This window comes from Falco naumanni, chromosome 4 (genome assembly GCF_017639655.2).
Source record: "Falco naumanni isolate bFalNau1 chromosome 4, bFalNau1.pat, whole genome shotgun sequence".
Classification (NCBI taxonomy): domain Eukaryota; kingdom Metazoa; phylum Chordata; class Aves; order Falconiformes; family Falconidae; genus Falco; species Falco naumanni.
In genome coordinates, this window is record NC_054057.1 from 79,791,276 (window position 1) to 79,813,628 (window position 22,353).

A 22,353-nucleotide genomic window follows, 5' to 3' on the forward strand; every position below is an offset into this window, starting at 1 on the left:
TCAGAGCAGCTCTTTCCTTTAAAATATAGTTCCTGTTTCCTGCTTATTACCTACCTGGAAACTCCTGCCCTACCTGCTCCCATCAGTCCGAGGGCTACTTAGTCTGGAAAGCATTTTAAGGAGATGGTTCAGCTGTGACGACCTGATTGAGTGCTCTGTTAATGACTTTTCAATGTTGATCTGTCAGGTGTATGTCATTTGCTTTCCTGGTTTATGCTTCCCAGAATGCAATTCACTGTATTCAAGGCATAATAAAGCAGGAGGTTTATAATTGATAAAGTTGTATATTTTTCTGCCAGCTTGTTTGTAAGTCATGTCATTGCTGTGACTCACTGAATGTGTTGATTTGCATGCAATGAATTGAAGACAAACAGCTAAAGCAGTTGCTACCTTGAAGTATGTGCTCTACCCCCAATCGGAAGCGTGCTGTTTGTGTAGCAAGAGTGGGCAACTTCCATGTGGAACAGCTCATGGACTGCCATAATTTACAGTCAGCTTTCAGCTGCTAGTGCAGATGTTTATAAAACCTTAGTATGGACTGGCAGTTAGGAGCTTCTTTGTGCGTGGTTCAGCCATACTTGCTTCAGGGGACAACAACCTTCAGAATAAGGGTGGGCCAGCTTGGCTCAGTACAAATTCTTCCATCTAAATATGCTTGAATCCGAGTCAACCCCAGGAAGTTCATGCTGCTTCTAAGGAAGATAACGGCAATAAGTGGGTATTATGCTGTGTCCTTTAGAGTTCTGTTCAGTCAGAATTTCTCTGTGCCTTATGAGCATGTTATCTACTATTAGTGTGTGTCTAGATTTGTAACTACAATGTTCCAAGACTTTAGACACCCAGAGATGTTTGTACAACTAAATCACAATAATTTTCCATCTCAAACAGATGCTTCTTAATGTTTGCTTTCAGAATAGTTTGGTTTGTTTAGTTTTTTGGTTTTTTTTGTTTTAAGAGAGAGGAAGAAGGGAAAATCCAGTTCCAGAAACCTGACAGCGTCAGAAAACACCCTGTTGCTTCCCTGTCTTTGTTACGATAAAGAGGATCTAGGTTTTAGGTAACTATATTGAATGCACTAGTGGAACCACCGTATGAGGTGATTGATAATCTCTGACTCATATCATGTGAGACTTCATTGGTTAAATCTTAAACTCAGAATTTGATAGGTAGATTAGGCTGACCACATAAGCCACTAGTTTACATGCTTTCAGTGGTACAGGCTGTCTCTGTCATCATGGCCACATTTAATGTGGTATCGAGGCTCTTTCTTAACAGAGAAATAACTAGAAAATAAACTTAATGTCTTTTAGAGGGTTTTTCTTTCTTCCTTTCCTACTTGGAAAGGTCTGCAGCTTGTGGTATGATTTGTGGGTTAACAACAGAGGAACTTGGAATGGAACAATGGAACTTTGTAAATGAAACTTGGTACAAATTATGACAAGTTTTTAAATGATACCTGACTGGCATAGCACAAAACAGATCCTCCTCTTCTATCCATGCTAATCCACCTCCTATGCCTGTGTAACTCCTCCAGTGGTTTTTGGGTATGAAAACAAACCACATAGTAGTAGTAATGATGAATGATGATTATTCTTCTCTCTTCGAGTGCAATAACCATTAGAAAACCTTTGAATTAAAAGGAATTAGTCTTCAAGAATCTTTCTTAAACCTGCGTGCATATACATATATATATATCTCTCCTGTGGCTTTTTTTTTTCTTTGCAATTCCTATATATAAGAAGCCAAGCTGTCATCCCAGCTCATTATACAGAAACATGCCTTTATTCAGTACAAGTTAACGCAGTAGTTTTATTTATGATGTGTTTATATTCCTTCCCTTCAAATATTACAAAAACTGACCCCTTTTCTAACAAGACCTAAGAGCTGATAAAGGGCATGTTCATTGCTGCTATTAGGTTGCTTCATTTCTTCCTGTAATTCCACCCTGACTTGGCAATGCAGTCTCACAGTTATCATTTCATTTGACCTGTAAATCAATCTGTGTCACATGCAAAGCAACCATGAATCCAAAGTAAATGAGAACAATGTAACTTGAAAAGCATTTTATATGACACTCTCCAAGGCTGTCGTTGAAGTATTCGTGTGTGCTTTATTCCTTCCATGAGGAAATGGTGAAATATGCAGAACTGTAACACAAATAAATACAGAAAGACACAGGACAAAGGATGGAATAGAGTGAGAACGTTTATGTATGGTAATGAAGAACTGAGAGATTTAAGAAGAATCTTATCTCTTAGCTTTGCAGCTAGCTGTTTGAAAAGTATAGTAGAAAATCTTGAATTTTAAGACTTTTTTTTTTTTTTTTGGAGGAAAAACATGTTTAAAGTATTATGTATCATTGGTTTTAGAAACACTGTATCTGATAGTATTAAAAAGAAAAAGCCATTAACAGATGACAGGGGGTGAGAAAACCAGAAAAAGCCTAGTATCTACTAAATGTGTATTTGTGACTTTCTTCTGTTTTTGTTGTTATATTGTACAGAAATGTATTACACTGTTATACAGAAAAAATGTTTTCACAGAGGACAAGCTGTTGAAATGCATGGTGATGAATGCTTAATATCTTTGCCTAACAAAAAATCAGAGGGCACTTACTGCCCAAAGTATCTTAACTTAGCCCTAGCATACAGTTGTTCTTTTTCTGTATTAGGCACCAAAAATATGCCTTTTGTCTAATAACAGGAATAAGGATCTGCATCTTCTTTTCCCTTCTAGCATGGACTTACAGCATGACATGGTTAAGTTGCTTTGCCTCTATCTTACTTTTCTAACTTGGCAAGGAATATGAACAACATATTATCTTGAAGTATTTAATATTGCATTTGAATGATGAATACTTTGGGTATTAAATTAAATCTGTTGTTGCATTAATAGTATGTTGGAAAAATATTTGTAAGGATGACTTAATTCCTTAGAAATACTTGATATCTACCAATGCTTAGCATTTGATTATATGAAAAATATTCTTGTTTCCTTTCCCAAATTCAGATCCCATGATTTCTCATTTCAAAGCAAAAATTTTAAGCGCAGCAATGTTTGATCAATTGTTTAGGTTGGAAAAGACCTGGTGTTTAGAGAAGACTTCCATTCTTCTCATGTCCATTAGCATGGCGAGACCTTCTGATTTAAATGCTTTTTAAGATTTTCTGTGAATGCCTCACCATCGTCACTTCTGTCAGCATTCTGTTGTTCTAGACTCAATCCTTGTTACGAGGATGATTGGTTTTGTAGTCACAAATAACTAAATACCTTTAGTCAAAGTACTTACACCCTACAGCAGATCTGTCCAGTCTTCTTTGGGTTTGCAGAGAGGATCAGCAATGTGGTATGCTGTCCAAACGAGTCTCGCCACTCTGAGTTCATATGATTGTGTCAGTACATGTGACTGGGCATCTGGATGTGAACAAGTGCACGTGGAGGTGTTCAAACACATGATGAGCCTGGACGACTTTACTAATTCAGGGCTTAGATAAAAAATTTTTAGTAAGTCAAATGAAGAGATGGTATTTTTATGCCACAGTTATTTCAGCAAAATCTTATCCTTGAGAGAGCTCAGTCTCTTAAGCTTTTCTGCTATTCTTCTGCCCTTGGGCACTGCAGAACATCTCATCCCCATCTCGCCTATGACTCAGGCCAAACATCCAGCTGTCATTTTAACTCAGACCTCTGTCTAGCTCTTCATGCTTTGGTCACGACTCTGTTAAAGGCTGCTTTCTGTATAGTTTCTTCCACACAATTAAAAACCCTCATTCAGATTCCTATTACCTCACAGCTGGAGCATTACTCCTGTTCCGTGGCTTGGAAATGAAGATCTATGAAGTTAATGGGCCGTGCTGAATGAAAGACGCAAAGCCCCAGTCTCCACACATCTATCTTCTAGGCCATATCTCTCTGTGGTCCAGCACCCAGCTCTGGTGCCCACAGAACCAGCATGGGGCCAAGAGCATACCTTTCTGTACCGGAGACGTGCAGTGTCTTGTCTGGCTTATGCCAAGTTGTTCTTACTCAAAAAATCAGGTTTATCATTGGATCTGTCAGCGTGTGATTTGAAATCGGCTTGTGTGAGGTTACTGGGTTCCTCTATGAAACACTTCAATTACATTTCAGCATTGCTTTACCGTCTGGGTGTGAGTAACGTTTTGATAAGGCAACATTTCAGAAATGTGGACCTTCTCCACACTTCTCTTTAAATAAACTGGCAAACTCTCTGACACCTTCCTGTTGTATTTTACGCAGTCATCTCCTAGAAATACTGGGTGCTTTATTTATTTCTGTGTGCCTACATGAATTGTGAGTGGTTATAGGAGAAAAAGTAGAAAAGGGCAGTATAGAGTGATTCTAGACCAAAATGAAGCTTAAATCTTAATGCAGCAACTTTTATCTCTGTAACTTTATCTTCTGTTTCTTTCCAAAGTGCTTAGCAGGATGCAGTGAATAAACTTGGCCACCTCTTTTCTTCATTAAAAATGGGAGAATAAGTGTGACAGAAGAGGTACCAAATAGCAGTTCTGAAAGCTCTTCTGAGGTGTTTGCTTTTGGCTAAGGTGGAACCCAAAGCCAAGTTAAAATATTCTTTGTTGCTTTCACTGGGCAATGAGGGATTGATAAACTAGGAACAAGCTGACCAGCTGCTTTGACTTGTGGAGGAGTTCTGTAGTAGTCCAAGGACAGAACAGGCACTTCTTCTCCTGGATTAAATAGTAAAAGCTATCAGTGTTGTGGACAGCTCAAAAGAGAGGATCTGAGCTGGGTTTCTCACTCATCCGGCAGTCTGAGAAGTGCAGATTGGTGTGACAGGTTTAAAGTTTCTAGTTCTAACGCAGACTACAGGGACCCAAATAGCTATATACTATGCTAAAATGTATTCACCTGGGTGTCAGTTTGAGTTCTTGTCAGCGCATGAACATTGTTGTGTTTAAATTGCAAAGTCACCTATGAACTTGAGATATTTCTAACATGCAAACATTTTAAATTGTAGTCATTTATATTTAGATTTGGGAGTGTTTCTTTAGCATCTTAACTATGGCTTTGAGACCTAATTTTAGACACACCCATCTAAAAATGTTGGCCTTGATTTCTCATTGTTTTATTTGCAAAAGGATATGTGGTTTTGAAGTGCTTTAAAATCTTAGAATCAGAGAACTTCTATAATTATTAATCATTTACTTTGTTATTTATTTTAAATGTATTATTTAATAGTAAATCACCTTTCACCAGTTAATTTGCTGCATGTACTTCATTCATCTTGGAGGCTGGAGAACAACCCTTTTACCTGCAAAGTTAAGCATCTTTGCAAATACTTAATTGGGCTGGGGAGGAAGACAGGGAAGTCAGGATGAAAGTGCAAAGTACCACTGCCAAACAAGATTTTGGTTTCTCTATCCAAATTTACATCAAAAACCATAGGTAGGAGGAGGAAGTATTTCCATTCACTCTGCTGCTAGATGAGATGTATCCTACCAAAGTTTCACACAACTGTGAGAGAGGTTCACTTTTAAACTTTAGTGTTAAGAATTTCTTTCCTGTTTTTTTTTGTTTGTTTGTTTGTGTTTTGGGTTTTTTTAGTAGAGAACCCTTTTCTCCGTACTTCTTAAAAACGGTGTGAGATATTTTAGTAATCTAGTGCAATGCATCTACAGAATGATGGTACCAATAGTATGTTTGTGTTGTCTAGCAACTCATCAATACTCTTACCAGGTAACAGTAAGAGACACCATCTTATCTAGAAGGGTCTGATGTGGACAAAATATTTAATTTTTTTCCTGAAAAGGAACGTAAATTATGTACAAATTAAGCCCTGCCCTTTTCTGGCTCCTAGCCCAGCCACCAGCTACAAAGGAGCAGGAGCAGCAAAAGGGCCTGAGCACACGTGACCATCTCTCTGTCTGAGAGTACCTGATGCCCTTGTGTACTAGTTGTCCAGCAAAGAGAAATCTCACCGTCTTACTTGGACAGGAAGGACTGGGAGAACGCTGACATCCAGGATTCTACCAAGGGTACTTACTACTTCTTCACTATTTTAAAAAAACTAAAATGTTTGACTCTTAACTTTTTATGGGAGTTAATTTCTGCATTTCTAATATTTGAAAGAATGGGAGCTAAGAGCAACTCACACCACGTGCACTCCATAAGAGAGAACTATGCTCATCACACAGAATACATTAATAAATCAGAATAGCTCCTATAAATTTAGAGGAACAAGTAAGTTACTGATTTGGGAAATAAGTATTTTCTTACAGGAGATGTTTTACATTCAAAACTTGATAATAATTTTCTAATTCCATGAAACATTAATATATTAATGCTATTAGTGCTTTTTAAGAAAGAGATTTTTAGCAAAATCTTTGAATTATTTTTATACAACCTCCAGCTTACTTAAAATTTAAGGAGGTATTAATGACAAGTATTCAAATATAGACCATATTTCAAATATGTGTTTTTGTGGTATATGTGACAAGCTTTGTTTTCCTTACAGTGTATAAAAATGTGCTTTTTCATAGAAGGTGAGGCAAAAGAATTTTATATTGCTTAAAACTACTGTGTAGCATAATATAGAGATGCAAATATAGATTTCCTTGATTGAACAAGAGAGCATACTTGTTTTAGTTTTATTATATTAGCTCTAATTTAAATTTTGTTTGGAAATGAGGATTATTTTTCATTTTTGAAATGTCAGCATATTTTTCAATAGAAGGAACTTGTATTTTCCACTGTTATGCTACTGACACTGGTGTTAAAAACATGCAATAGCATGGAGAATCTGGTACTTACTTCCCTGTGTCTGCAATCTAAAAAACAACGTGTAAAATAAGAAAAATATCACTAAAAAACTAAGCACTGGTAAAAATAGTCCATAACTGCGTACTGTGGGCTGCGTTTTCTGTTGCTTTTTTAGTACTTTTTTTGTCACCCTGGAAGTGAGGCAGCTGCCAGTTACCAATCACCCCCAGTTTCTGCATAATCTCTGCAGAAGCCTGGTGTAAATGACTGAGAGCAAACTATGCTTAACTACCTACGTGCAGCTGGTGGACAGTGGTGTACACTCATGCGTAGGGATGTTGCTATGAGGACCCCCTCCAATTATGAGAAAACCATAACCATCCACAGGAATTGGGTCTATATTCCAACATTAGACTGACAGGTGCCCAGTTTGGCTCTCACAGTACAGTGACTTAATTTGACTGGTTTCAGGCGTATTTATTCTGGATTTCTATTTGGTGACATAAGAGCCTAGATCCTAATGTGCAAAGGCCATGCAAGGAATCAGGACAACAGGGGCTGTCCATGTGGGAAAATTAACTGGACTAGTTTCTCAGAGTATATTGTGACCTGGAATACCAGTCATTTTAATTGCAGAATATGGGTGAACTTCTAAAAAGAATGATTATTATAGAATAAACTCATTTTTAATACAGAACAAAGTGTACAGATGGGCAACTCCTGTGGAATTCCTTATCACAGAATATTCTAATTAGTTTTCCCAAGTAGATGAACCCAGAGGGCAGAGGGCTTATCTCTTCTGTTCTTTGTCAATTTAGCTGTATATGAATGCCCTGATAGAACGTTATGGACAAAAGTTAGTAAGAACTGGACAGAAAACTAAATATATTTCGTGTGTAACCAGAAAACTTTAAAATGGCAACAGATTTTTACTATTACTGAAGAAGTGTGACCCAAATGTGAAATAATGTGGAATATGAAAGTAGAATCAAGCCTTTCTTATATTCCTTAGCTTATGTGTTTTTTTCCTGACTAGTAAGCTAATATCTGTTTGGCATTAATGTATCAGAAGTCAGTGAGTTTTCAAGGATAAAATGTTTGAAGTACAAAGCATTGAAAAATGTAATCATACCCGTTAAGTTTAGGTAATTATAAAGTCTCTAAAATCCTGTAATTTCTCTTCATTTCTATACAATAAGAAACTTGTGGGTATGAGGAAAAGACTAAATCTTGAAATATAGAAGTATTCAGACTCGTTACTCATTGTACATAGAAAACTCATCACCAAAATTATGAATGTATACATTTAAAACATGTTAAGATACTAAAAATATAGTGAAGTCACAAAAGGAGCATTGTAACATTAAAGTTACTGCAATTACCCAGATCTGAGAGATGCAGGAATTTTCAGGAGCTCTTCTGTCTTGCAGTCGTGATGCAAGAAGGATCCACAGAAGAGCTCCACGGCAGCCAACCTTGTGAAAGCAAACTAAACGAGCATGCTGGACTACTGGTTAACAGAAGCAGGAAGACAGTGGTGACAGGAGGTGGAGGCTACCTGGGATACAACCTGGGATGTGCTCTTGTAAGGTCAGGAATTGCTGTGGTTCTGTTTGATGTACGGAAACCTAAATGGGCAATTCCAAATGGAGCAGATTTTGTCAAGGTATGTTGAAATTCCATGTTTAACAGCAGTGAAATAAAGTTTTACTACTTTTATGTGTGTTAGTGAGGCTTCCTCTTAGGGATTTTTGATAAAAGCCTTTACTGAAAAGCCTTTAAGGACAATAAGAAGTCATGGTAGAAGGTCCTCACACGCATAACTGATTAAGAGGTAGCAAACAGAGTGCAAGTGATGAGTTCCCTCAGTGTCACCAGTGAAGTTCTGGAGTCCTGTGTTGGGAGGTGCTTTTCAGCACATTCGTAGCTCACCTAGGTGAAGGAGTGAACAGTGAAGTGACAAAGTTTCCTGCTCAGGGAAATCCTTTTGAGTAAAAAGGTGAGAGCAAGACAGGACAATCAAAGTGACCACAAATTTAGAATGTCTGCCATGCAGAGAATGATGGAGAAAACAAAGACCTTCCAGTCCTTGGGAGCAGGAGAGCTCTGCATGTGGCATTGAGGCAGGTAGGGATTCACAGCTCATTGCCATTTGCAGGACAGGAAGGAAGGGCCATCAGGTGAAATGAGGAGGAGTCAGTTCAGTACAAATAAAAAGACGTTTTTTTCATGCAGTGGATAAAAGGCGGGTACAAAGCCTCACCAAAAATGTACTTCCATTGGAGATTACTAATAGGTAAGCTGCATGCGGCTCAAGAGATCCTCTGGATGAAAGTACTCGGAGACTGGACAGGTATTCTGGGGGAAAGTGTCACATACACCTGCCCTGTTCATGCTCTTCCCAGGGTACCCATTTATGAATACTGATTCCTTTTGATTCTTAACAATTCAAGGAATTTATTATGTCTGCAAAAGGGGGAACAAAAGAGACCTCAAATTTTTAATGGTTCACAGCCATCTATGGAGGACAGCACCCCCCGCTACTCCCTGATGTGAGGGGCACCAACTCCTTACAGCTGCTTCACCCACTCAGTTCCGGGGCTCTGGGTGCACAGGGGCACGCTAGCACTTTCTGCACGCTCCTGTTATCTTGCACAAGTTCTAGCTAGACGTGGCTATCGTTCAACTGATCTTGTCTGAGCATTCAGTGTAAGAACTCTTTGACACCACCACTAGATCTAGGAAGTTGAGGGCAAAGCTGAAGGTGATCACGGGATCTTTGTCCCAGGGGCTATCGAGGTGATGCCAGATCTTCTCCTGGCTACATCACCACATGGGACAGGCAGTAAGGGAGGCAAAGGGCGTGCATAATACTGCTCTGCATGGCTGTGCAGTGGGCAGAATACCAGATCAAGCAGATCTTTAATCTGACCCAGGATGTTTATTCTTAAGTTCAACTTGATAAACAGATTTTACAGAATATGGAAGAGAGAGAGAAAGAATTATGGAGGAACCATTCAAAACCCATAAGCTTGATTTGTTAATGATATAAACCCACATAATCTGATTTATGTTGGTGGATTGATGGCAATTTACGTCTTCTAAAGGAGACTCATGAGATCTGACAAATGATCTTCTGTGAACAGGTTTTTTGTAATTCAATTCAAAAAGAATAAATATTACAAAGCATGGGTGAGTTACCTAGAAAATGGAACTAAGGAGTCCTAGTAAATAAAGTAATGTCACTTCAGAGATCTGAGTGACATTGATCAGTGATTTGGAGATCGCTAATATCATTTATACTGGTTAGTAATTTTAGCATTTGATTGAAGGTAAAAGTGTAAGGCAGCCATATTTGTGAAATACTTTGACAACCTTGGAAGAAAAAAGTTGAGAGTTAACGACTGATAAGATTACCTCTTAATATTATCTCCAGCCATTTCCTTTGTGATTATTCTATCAATTTCAGTAAATTAAATATCTAATATTTAGAAATACCGTATTTCTGAAAAGAAAGGTATTATATTTTTATTGATATCTGTATGCATGTGAGGTATTATTCATATAGTTTTAGCTGGTATACAAAAATGCAATAAAATATTCTAAGCACAGCATAGGATTTGATACTAGATATAATGTGTGTGTGTTTTTAATAAAGAACAACATTCAGCAGTATACAGCATTTCATATAATGTGATCATAATACACTAATGTATACTAATACAGTATTAAATGCATATAGTGTTTACTTTTTTTGTTTTAATCTTGTACAAAACTGTAATTAAATTTACCATAAAGTGCACCTAAAATAAAGCTTAGATGTGCAATCTGGCAAATGTCTTTTTGCCCAAGTCAGATCTTAAGGGGATAACAGAAAAGGGATTCTCTTATTCGGTGATTCCATGGCAAACAGCTGAACCCTTCCTGCCGTGCTTTGTTGTCCCTGGGGCTTGACTCTCCAGCCTTCAAGCATATGCTGCTCCCATTCAAGTCGAACAAGTTTTGCCAGCCTGCAGGCTGCAGGACTAAGTGTGAAAATAAGCATTATAATTGAAGCCAACAAGAGTCATTATTTGTTTTGCAACAAAATACTGACAAAATTCTTAGTTGTGGATTTTTCTCCAAATTTATAATGTTTTATATAATGTTAGTTAAGTATTGTGAAAAACAGATCAGAATTATTTTAGGTTTTCTTAATAGCTATAGTTAATACTAATTCTATAGAGAATGTAATGAGCTCTACCAGTCAAAAATCCATTATTTTCTCATTTTACAGGGTGATGTGAGGGATTATGATGCAGTGTTCCAAGCATGTGATGGGGCTGACTGTGTTTTTCATGTGGCTGCATGTGGAATGTCAGGATTAGAACAAGCAAGTACAATTTTCATAACATTTCTTTTGTTATTCTTGTGAAAGCAAAAATTTATATGCATGTAGCAAAGAATGTAATTACATTATATTTATGTCAGACAGAAGTTATTCATAAAAGTCCAATCATCCATACGGGCAACAAGGGAGGTATTCGTTAAATAATAAATGTCAAAACATGAGACTAATGTACCACACAATATACTCTAGAAAAATGAGATCATAGATTTAAGATCTTGGATAAGAAGGCATATCATTTTTCTCTAGCCTGAAAAAGTGTGACAGTATTGCTCTGGAACTAATGTTGATGCATTTTCTTCTTGTGAACTCATAGTTGTGAGGAAACAGACCAGCAACTCCATATAGTTATGCTAAATAACAGTAAATTCACAGAAAGTATTAACAAAAAAGTAATGAAACGACTAATTTATTTCTAGGAAAGGGACAGGTTGCCACTGGAACAAGAATTTGTGAAAGCTTTCAGGGAGCATAACCCTGGCCTGTTATTCCTGTTTCTATATCATGGATTATTTGGGGCGTGACAAAAAATTGAAGCATTATAATTTCCTTTAAGATGCATTTTATCTTTCATTTTTCAGCTTTATTTATTCATACACTGAACAATACAATGAACATGAGAACTACTAGAAATCACTGTATGTCAGAGGACAGAGAATTCTAACACGTCACAAAAAGACCACAGCTGTTCTAGATCTGGCAGTTGTATTGTGAATGTGACTTGTTCAATTAATTAGATATTCTTCAAACTCTATTTCTAGCTTCAAAAGAAAGATCAGATTGAATCCATAAATGTCGGAGGCACAAAAATAATAATTGATGGTATGTACCTAGGTTTTTTTTTTCTTTGCGTCTGATCCAAACCATGAATTAAAAAAAACGTCTAATTGGATGTTTCCTCTGTTGATTTGGCTATAAAACGAGGCTCTTCTCTCCCTCCTGTCGGAGTGTGATGTAAAACTAGGTGTACAGGTCCCGTTCAAACTGGTAGATTTGCCGCTGGTTTGAACTGGGGATAGGTTTTCACCCGGGACCTCATTCCTTGGCAGACCATCTTAATCTCTCCTCCATGTACTGGTTATCTTTTTCTCTTTACCCTGTGTAATTGAGAAGTGTTGTCCTTTTTCCTCATAGAAATAACATGAGAGATACCATAGTGTTTGTTGTGTTGTAAACATTTGATAACAGGATCCATAGATGTGCTAAGTATATTTAACTATTATTTTATCACATTAATATAAAAAAATTTCTATCCTTTCTGATCATCTGTCTGAATGTAATCCCTTTTTATTATATACTGATTTTTAACTACCGTCTCTGGAAAGTGTTAGTAGATTTCTTTCTGTATGAAAGAATGTCCGGAAAGAACATTTTGAAATGTATTGTAAATACCAAAGCTACTTTCTCTTTGCTTTTCCCTCAAAAACCAAATGGCAAGAAAATCAAGGAGAAAAATGGTAGAATCCATTTTTATTTAGATACATTTTCATGCTGCCTGTGGGTTATTACTGGAAAAAGCAGAAATAATGAGAGTGAAATGGTATGCAAGTAAAACTCTAAATGAGTTAGAGGGAAGAGGTTGCCGCATATTCCCTTCTTCTTAGCCCAACCTCTGAACCCACAGAAACAGGTTCCCAACAAAGCAAGAATCTGGGAGGAGCATGAACCTGTTAATTTACATTTTAATAATAGATTTTTTTATTGTATTTTGTCCCAGATATTTACAATGCAGTAATTACATTCATTATTTTCAAAATGAGCAAATGAGCCAACTGGACTGACTGCTCTGTAGATTCTAAAAATTCCTGACTTTGAATATTAATTCACTTAAACTTTAAAAGTATTGTTAAATCAAAAGAAAATTTATGCTATTAAAGTTTGCAATGACATATATGCAGCAGAATTTAGACATAGTAACTTAAGACCCAACTGGAATCCATATGAAGACTTCGTTTGGTAAATAATATTAATTTTGTTTGTATTTAAGGTACTGCTGGTTGGTTATATGCTAACAGCATGTTTCCTGCTAACATGTCATTTGTCACTTATGAACAGACTGAGACGTATGCATTTTTGTCATACACCAGAGAGAGCTAGCACATTTTCTTAGGTGACTTTACTTACCTGCACAGGCATGCATGAAACTGGTGCAAGAAGCCGTTCTGCTTACTGCTCGCTGCAGAAATAAGGGCAAAAATAACAGTCCACGGACAGGCTGCTCTCTGCAGTACTACCCGTATGGAAAGAAGCAGGGAGTTTTCAGTGCTACTGATCACAAGAAATGGTCTTACTTATTTTATTAAATTTGTAAAATGAATGTAAAATGTAAAATTCAGAAATGTTTCTGAAGTAAAGGAGGAATTTTTTCCCCCTTGCCAAGATAATTCCTCTGTCCAGCCGATTACCACAATCCAGTGGTGATATGTCAGTTGCAGGTACCTAATCATAAAACACATGGTGACCACAATATGTAATATTTACATAACAGATATTTGGGATGAAAAATTCCAGCTGAATGAAAGATAATATTATATTGAAAGATACTGTTATATTAAATAAGTTAATGTTAAAATTAAAATATTACTTTTTCTATAAGTGTAATGTTTGTTTTCAAAAAGAGAAGCTGCCAGTTTATGTGTTGTTTCTTTCTCTCTGTTTTTGTTTTAAAATAATTTATTTTGTATGCCATTGTAGTCTGCAAACAAAGAAATATCCCTAGACTGATATATACCAGCACGGTGAATGTGGTATTTGGAGGCAATCCGATTGAAGAAGGAGATGAAGAAACTGTGCCATATTTTCCACTGGAAAAGGTATGTTGTTCGTGTGATGGCGTGGCACTTACTGTGCTCTAAAGGACAGGTTATGTGAAGGCTGTTCTGAGAGCAGAAGCTGTTTTACTGTAGATCACATCAATTCCATTAAATTATTCTTCATTAATGGAAACTGACCCATGATCAGTGAAGAAATGCTCAAATAATGCCTTTAATCTGCTATAACTAGACAGATGTGAGGTGACAAAACGCCTATAAATGCCCTAAGAAAAGTGGAATATGACATTTAACAAGAATATTTTAAAAGGAAGGGCTTTCAGGGGAACATCTGCTGTGTAAACACTGAATATTGAAGCCCCTGTGAGCTTTTTAATTGAAAAATATTCTTAACTATCAAATTCTAAGTCTTTATCTCACACATTTTTGCTTCTTTGAATTTCCCAAACCTTGCTTTCTTGCTGCAGGTCAGGCAGTAGTTACAGTCACCTCAGGGCTGCTCTGAAATACCATTTCCTTCTTTACTGTGATCATTTAGGAAATATTTTCTAGCTGCAATCTGAAGTCAGTGCATTCTGGCCACTCTTCCCACTTGTTCTTTCCTGCTCCTAGCGCACCACTTGCAGTTAAAAGCTGTAATTTTAGAACGTACACTTTGCGTCCAGGAATCCTAAATAGGACTGACTACTACCTTGTTGGTGCCTCCTGAGACACTTAGTTGGATACGTCAGTTTGTGCACAGCCTGCATAGCACCTCAGACTTCTGAGAAAGCATTTCAGGAATTTGCAATTAATTGGATGTGTCTGAGCCCTAATCATACATTTTCTGTACTGGTGATCATGTAATAGCAAGCAGCAGAGGTAGGTGGGGCATGGAGGAAGGTGGAGCAGGTGGATTAAGCCACCTAAGAGTAGAAAAAATGTCCATGGTGGGATTTTTAGGTATAGCTTTTCAGTATAAAGTATGGCAGTACAGAACTCAATAGATACATAAATTAGCCTCAAGTGGATAAGTAATCACTAAACCAGCATGTACTAACTGTGTCCAGAATCCTGTTGTTTAAATACACCTGGGTGCCATTTTAAAAGTTGGTTTATTTATAACTTTTAATAACTATTTATTTATAACTTCCCAAATAGCTTCAACAAGAAATGGAAACGTTTTTAGGAAAGCCTAAATTTCTAATTTCATATTTAACTTACTGTTTTAAAAAACTTTTTTTCCAATTAGAAATTGAATGTTTTTTCTCAAAATGATTTTATCTGACACATCAGAACATTTGGCTTGCTATTAATTTTTTCAGTACATCCAGTACAAAAAGTGAGTTAAGTAAATACTAGTGGACTTAAATTCACTCTGAAGCTGAGCTTGTGCAACTAAAATATAGGTCTCATAAGTTTTTTTTGTCATAAATAAAGTATGTATTTCCTAAATCTTGTCATTATTTCTCGCTTGGTTTTACTCGGCTGATGTCTACAAGCTGGCTAGATTTAAATGTTATCAGACATAAACAGTAAGTTTGCCTTTACAGATGCAATAATGTGGTTAAAATGTTGATCATATTCTGCCTTTCTTTATAGCAATTTAATCATTATTCTAGAACAAAGGCAATTGCAGACCAAATGGTTCTTGCTGCTAATGGAACTTTACTCAAAGGTACATACAAAACATTTGGGGTTTTCCTGTCATTAGTAGTGTTAAAGGGTATTCCATTCTCTGGTTACTCAGTTTCAATAAATAGTATACTTTAACTAAAATAAGGATTTATTTTGTTTGTTTCTACTCCTCCCTTTGGTGGATGATCAATTTTTTTATGTGTATACCCAGACAGATATGAGATTATATGCAGACAATAGATAGGAGAATTCAGAAAGTTTAACCTTACTTGTTCAAATCATCTTAAAATTTTACCAATGTTACAATAGATACAGGATTTGTGCTTTTATTCTCCATTCAGCCTATCACTTTGAGCTTCTCTGATAACACCAATATCTGAGCACTGTCCAACAGGTCATTCTCCTAACCCCCAAAGGCTTGCAGGTGTCTGGCAAGAATAATTGCAGTTTCTTAAACAGATTGGCAACGTCAGGGTCATGTTAACTTCTAAAGTCACACACGCATGAACAGCTGTGTGTAAAAATCTGTCTGTACTTGACAAGGGAAATACTTTGCTTTTTCATACATATTTTGCTGTTCCTACTGATCTCTCTGAACTGAAAAGCTGGCAAGCATAAATTAGGAGGGGATTCAATTTTAGCATCCTTAACTACTGAGCAAATGCCTACCACCTAACTTGCCAACGTAAAAGGTGTAATTGTGCCTTTTCTCAGGAGTCAGAGGAGCCTGCGTACTGATCACATGTAAAGCTTAAAGCATTCATTTTGATCTAAAATACTCTAACTCATTTGAAAGCCTCTGTTTAAGAGACCTCTTCCATTCCTTTGTGATGCCATTGAGCTGCAAGCAAGCAAGGTATCTAAATATACAAATTGAATTATCTTCCAGTACTGCATGTGTCTAGAATGATGGACAAATATGTACATTATAAACTTTTATCTATAATAAATAGCAAAACTCAGTCAAGCAGGAGGCATATCTGTGGGACAGCTTGCTTTGTCCTGTCCCTGTTCAAACTCTTCTGTGGTCAGAAGGATTCAGTTTTTCAGACTGCAAAGATCTGAAAAGTAGGTCTTTCACTACTATTGAATTCAGTTTTTTCCAGAAATGAAAACAAGTTACTAGGAAACTGAGTCACATAGAATGGTCAGACTGATCCTTTACTTTCACAGTGTAAAATTCAGACAATATACGTTGTCTGCTGATATCAAAGCTATCTGAAAATCCCATTTTGTTCTCTCTCCAAGGAGGGGATAAGCTCCATACCTGCGTGCTTCGTCCACCAGGCATATATGGACCAGAAGAGCCGCGCCACCTGCCACGAGTAGCCGTATGTGTTATGTAGTCAGCTGTGGAGAACACTACAAGTAGTTGTAAGGGCATAACAAAAGTGGAAGTACCTTGATTACAGTTTTTAACAATTCCTCCAGGAATTTTTTTTTTTGTTGCGAAAGCTTGGTGACAGGTCATATGATGCAAGATATAGCATGACATGATCATTGCAGAAATTGCAAGGATCAAGCTGTACTTCTAAGTGAAAAGAAAAAAATGCAGGGTTGAAATGCCATGGTAGAAAGCTTGCATTCCTGATCATTTAATGGAAATACTGTCTTTTAAATGTGCACTTTAGTTTCAGCCAAACATGATAATGTCACCATATTTTTACCACTGCTTATCAGTGCAACAGCGCTTGATTTATAAAAGCATTGACTAGTCAGGTGGGTTTTTGTTTCTTGTGACACATTTCTTGTGTTATAATTGTACACAAATACAGCAAATTAAGTATTCAGGCTGAGCCAAAATGACTACATTATACTGTTTAATAAAGAAATAATGTATTTATTTCATGTTTTCTGTTTCTACAGCTAAATATCCAGCGGAGACTATTTAACTTCAAGTTTGGGAATCAAAAAGTTCAGATGAACTGGGTTCACATAGGCAACCTAGTACAAGCTCACTTACTAGCTGCTGAGGCTCTCACGTCTGAGAAGGGCTATGTAGCTGTAAGTAAACAATAGAAACATTGTGTCCCAATAGCTTTAGCTCTCCAATAGGTTTAGGTTTTGGTGCTTTTAGATCAAAAGTTCTCTGAAAGGTTGTGTGCTAAATCCTCAGAAATGGTGTATGGCTCTACAAGCACATAGACAGTGCAAATGCAAATGAATTCTGCTAATATTTTGATGTTATTTTTTTCTCTTGAAAATATATAATTTCCTGTTTGATTGGAGGAAATAGAATTTTTAACCGGGTTAATTTCACCATCATACAAATCTATAGATTCTGCTATTCTTTTGAAAATAGATTCTGATTCTAGATGCATAAAGTTCCGAGCAACCATTTTAGGCATTCCAGTTTAATTTTCAGGGTTGAAAATTCCAAAATGAGATGTACAAAATGAATGGACAATTTTAAAAGGTTTTTCTTTTTCTTCTACTGGTCATAATTGCAACAATAATTTTAGGACTGTGAAGCATTAGAGAACCGATAGCATTGCAGCAGCTGCTACATTCAAAGCTCCCAAAGGCTCCAGCTTCATTTGTATTGGTAGGAACACATAGATAGCAGGTACAGATATATCTGAACATCCCTCCATGGGCTGTCAACTAGTTAAGAGCTTGGAAGCTGTGCAGCTGTTTTAGAATGACATAATGCACAAACTCCCAGGGTCTGCTTGGGTGCTCAGGTGTTCATAGTGCTCACAGTTGGATGGGCTCCTCACCCACAGCACAGCTGTCAAGGAAATATTGCTTGCACATTTAGAAGGCTGGAAGAAGATAGACTGGAAGCCAGAAGTGGATTCAGGCACTGTGACGTGTCCCACGGAATGTAGATACTGAATTTGGTTTAATCAGAAAATTATCCAGAGTTGGAACTTGACCTCAAAAAGCTGTGTGTATTAAATGCTGTCAGCGGTGTTACTTCTGTTGGTCTCATGAAGGTAATTCCATCCCCTGCACATCACCAAGAACTTAACACTCTGACAGTTGGGCTACTACATGGTGAAATCAAGCTCTGATCTACGTTACACCATGGTTAATCATAATTAGCTCTACTACCCCCACGGGGTTACCCAAAAGCATGAGGCATGTTTGAGATCACAGTGAAGCCCAGTGAAGGTGGGTTGCTGATCTGATCTGTGTGCATTCACCGTCTGCACGCTGGTGTGTTACTCACAAAGTCAAGCAAGATATGTAAGTATGAGAGAGAAAGAAAATGCCTTCCTGTGCATACTGGTTTTCTAATTGTGTTTCTTTGTTTCTTTAACAGAGTGGTCAGGCGTATTACATACATGATGGTGAAAACGTCATATTTTCTGAATGGATAGTCCCTTTAGTATGTATTGCACATACATTTAGCTCTAATGTACCATATGGGCCCTATTCATATCGTTAACTAAATGAAGTCTGGTGCACATTAATTACTCAATTATTTAACATTCAAATGAGTCCTGTCCTCCCTGCATACCTCAAAGTTCCACTGGCTTTAAGGGAAGTTTTGTATATGCATAGCTGTGGAGTCTGGCCCTTCTTGTTCTGACAGAATTCAGCCGAGGGGTACAGAACCTGTCACAGTGTAAAGCAAGCTTACTGTGCGCAGGAAGTCCTGCTGTTAGCATCTGGCAGGCCTTTTATAACCATTGCTTATTTCTTTGTTCTGCCATCAACTGCAGCACAAAAGGGAAGGCCATTTAGAATCGTTTGTTAAAAGCTAAAAAGAGGCAACATTATATTTTCATAAATATCAGTCCGGGATTTCAGCAGCATGCTAAAGTTTTGATCCTGCCATGCCAACACAGAAAAGTCTTCCAGGAAAATTACTGCAGTAGAGTGATGTGCTTGTATCTAAATATAGTTAAGTGTATTTTATATATATATATATATATATATATATATATATATATATATAACATTAAGTATTCCAGCCTCGGTCACTTGCTACTTGGAAATAGCAAAATAGCAATGTTTCCCCTTCACCATCCAATTCCATTTGAAGGGCAGGAGGTGGGCACCACAGAATGAGAAGTGGGCTTCAGTTGTAATTCTTGCTACCAGTACCGATAGGAAGATTAGCTGGAAAAAAGTTTAGATATGTGTTTTATAAACATTCATTTTTCTATTTTCATGCTTCATTGACACCCTCAATTTGGTATAAATTCTCTTATTCTTTCCTTTTATACCCCTTCTAGTTTGAAAAATTAGGCTACAGGAAACCCTGGATACATATTCCTGTTCTCCTGGTTCATATAGCAGGTAAAGATAACAAAATACATACTTAATTATTGTGATATTTATTTTTTTGTTTTCTTATTCCTATAAAGCTACATAATAGTTTTATTAAATGCAGGGACCCAAAATGTAGGAATTGTATAACTTAACATTATTCTGATCAATAATAACTGCTTATGCCATTTGGCATTAATTATACCAGATCAAGTTTAAAGACTATTCATATACTGAGTCTGTGGTGTACTTTGTAAATTAAATGCTGCCTTCTAGCACCTTAATTGCATCCTCTGATAGGATCAGTAGGAATCACAGGATGTGCAATGTCAGCATTGTCTCAGTTTATTGTTATCCAGCTGTGTCTCATTAAGTAACTTTCTGTTTCACAGCCACTGTGATGGAGTATCTGCACCTGATACTAAAGCCAGTTTTTAGCTTTACACCTTTCTTGACGAGGAATGAGGTAAATATATAAAAAAATGTTTGTGTATTTCTGCCTAAAACTCTCATGAAGTATGTGGTACACCCTTTGGATGCAGACAGGATTGTCTGCATTAGAGCTCTGTTTTTCTGTTCAGGGCTTACACAGCCGTCTTGTAGCCTGATTTTTCCGTGCCATCCTGGCCACCCCTTATAAAATTGTCAGAAATTAATCCTTCCTTGAGGATTAGATGATCCAGAAGAAACACCCTAGAGGCGTATGACAGAGCAACTGATGTGGAGCTGGCACAGAGACGAAAATGGGCACTACATTGCTGTTTCCAGCAGGCTGTCCTATGTTGTGGAACTACTTGTTAAAGGAAGGCGGTCCAAAAGTACAGAGCAAGAGTCTCGGGTCAAAGTGCTGCCAGTTATCATAACACCAGGCTAACCAATAATTAGAAAACCCACTAAAAATAATTCTACATTGGAATGAAAAGCCAATTTTCTGCAAAAAGTCCCCCAGCTTCTGGAGTAATTAATTTTGATCTAACATGTTTTGTACAATATTATAATTTATAATATAAGACAAAATTCTTTAAATTATCATCTAGTCTCTTAGTGTGTTGTAGCATGTGACATACTAGGACACTGAAGGGACTGAATGGACCTCCTTAACTTCTGCTGTAGCTTTTCACTTATTGCACAATTGTATCTTTTTTTATACTTAGTTCTACATCTGAAGCAGAAATCATTGAGACTATGCAACTTAAGCACTTTCACAGGCACCATGCATTCAGAGGTGGAGGAGGTAACTCTCCAAAGTGCATGTTTCCCACTCCTTAGTGCGTTTCTGCGAAGCTGAGAGGCCACGCTGCTGTCCTCCAGTACACTGACCCAGTCCCATTGCACATTTCTGTGCACAGAAGAGCCAGTCTGAGGAAAGCGCGCTGCTCTGTTGCATGGGATTTCCTTTGTTCTTTATCTCACATGCACAAGTGAGAAATGAGTGTCCTAAACTCCTGCACCCCATCCGCTGAGCTTTGGCTCTTCACCTGTCAGCTGCATCAACTCATTCTGTTAGCTCTGGACAGAATTCAGCTCCAAAATGTATACATTTTTGCATGCCTATATTAATGTTTTTAATTCCATTGTAATATCTTTGATGTATTTTCATCCAAGTTCTAGAAAATCAGATACTGAAGTCACTTTCGTAACTGTCCTTTTGGATTTTAGGTGTGGAACGTGACTGTAACTCACACTTTCCGGATAGACAAAGCACGAAATCAGCTTGGTTACAAACCAAAGAAATTCTCATTCACTGATTCCGTGGATCATTATCTTAAAACAAGACCTACTTGCCAAGAAGATCACACGTCCCTTAAAATGGTGCTTGCTTTTGGCTTTTTGTTAAGTTTGATCATTCTTTCTTTCTTCTAATATCAAATAACTACCCACCTGTTCCAGAAAACCTGTTTTTATTTCCAGGTATTAATGATCTGGTCACAGTAGGTTCCTCAGTCACTGTGGACTTTATTATTATTACAATGACATCTCTCTGATCTCACTCAAAACAAAACAACAAAAAAATGAGTAAAAACACATCAGGGAATGTTTCCAAAGAACAATGCAGTGTCACAAAATCAAAGGAGTTCACTGCTAATGGGTGCAAGAATGGATCTTCGTTAATTGATTGCTTCCTGCTGAGAATGTTTCTAAAGATGATAACTCAGGAGGGTAAGAAATTGGAAGCAGAGGAACCACTGCAGGACTGCAGTGCTGTAACAAGTACAGTAGCTCCGATGAAGAAAAAGTTGACTAAACAACTTCTCTGATGAAGCCACGTGCTACAGCTGCTGCATGTTAGCATGAGAACGATGAAGACCTGGGAAATAGCACCAAAAATATGAAAAGTAGATGTTTATAAATAACAGGTGATGAGAGGACGGAAAAAATATTTATGTAAAATATTGTTCAAAAGCTTTGTAAAAATGTAATAAATAACATTATGTGCATTTGTAAATCAAATTATATCCTTTCAATGCAATAATAAATAATAACGGAACCAAATGCTGGTTTTAAGGAGCCTGTGGGAAGGGGGGAGGGAGGAGGGCACGTAATAAGACCTTGGAGTTCAGCAAGCTGTTACTGCCGCCTTGCCTTGTAACTGCAGCTAGCCACGATCCCGTGCTG

At 37.2% G+C, this 22,353-nt stretch overlaps 1 protein-coding gene across 1 annotated transcript; it reads left to right on the plus strand.

Moving 5' to 3' along the window:
* Positions 1 to 8,176: 8,176 nt before the first annotated feature.
* SDR42E2 (short chain dehydrogenase/reductase family 42E, member 2) lies at positions 8,177 to 21,789 on the plus strand. Its single transcript, XM_040592839.1, has 11 exons — positions 8,177 to 8,407; positions 11,018 to 11,113; positions 11,890 to 11,950; positions 13,823 to 13,941; positions 15,481 to 15,556; positions 16,765 to 16,847; positions 17,383 to 17,520; positions 18,785 to 18,850; positions 19,704 to 19,767; positions 20,130 to 20,203; positions 21,397 to 21,789. The coding sequence occupies exons 1-11, from the start codon at positions 8,177 to 8,179 to the stop codon at positions 21,598 to 21,600; spliced, it is 1,212 nt and encodes a 403-aa protein (XP_040448773.1). The 3' UTR covers positions 21,601 to 21,789.
* The last annotated feature ends 564 nt before the right edge of the window (positions 21,790 to 22,353 follow it).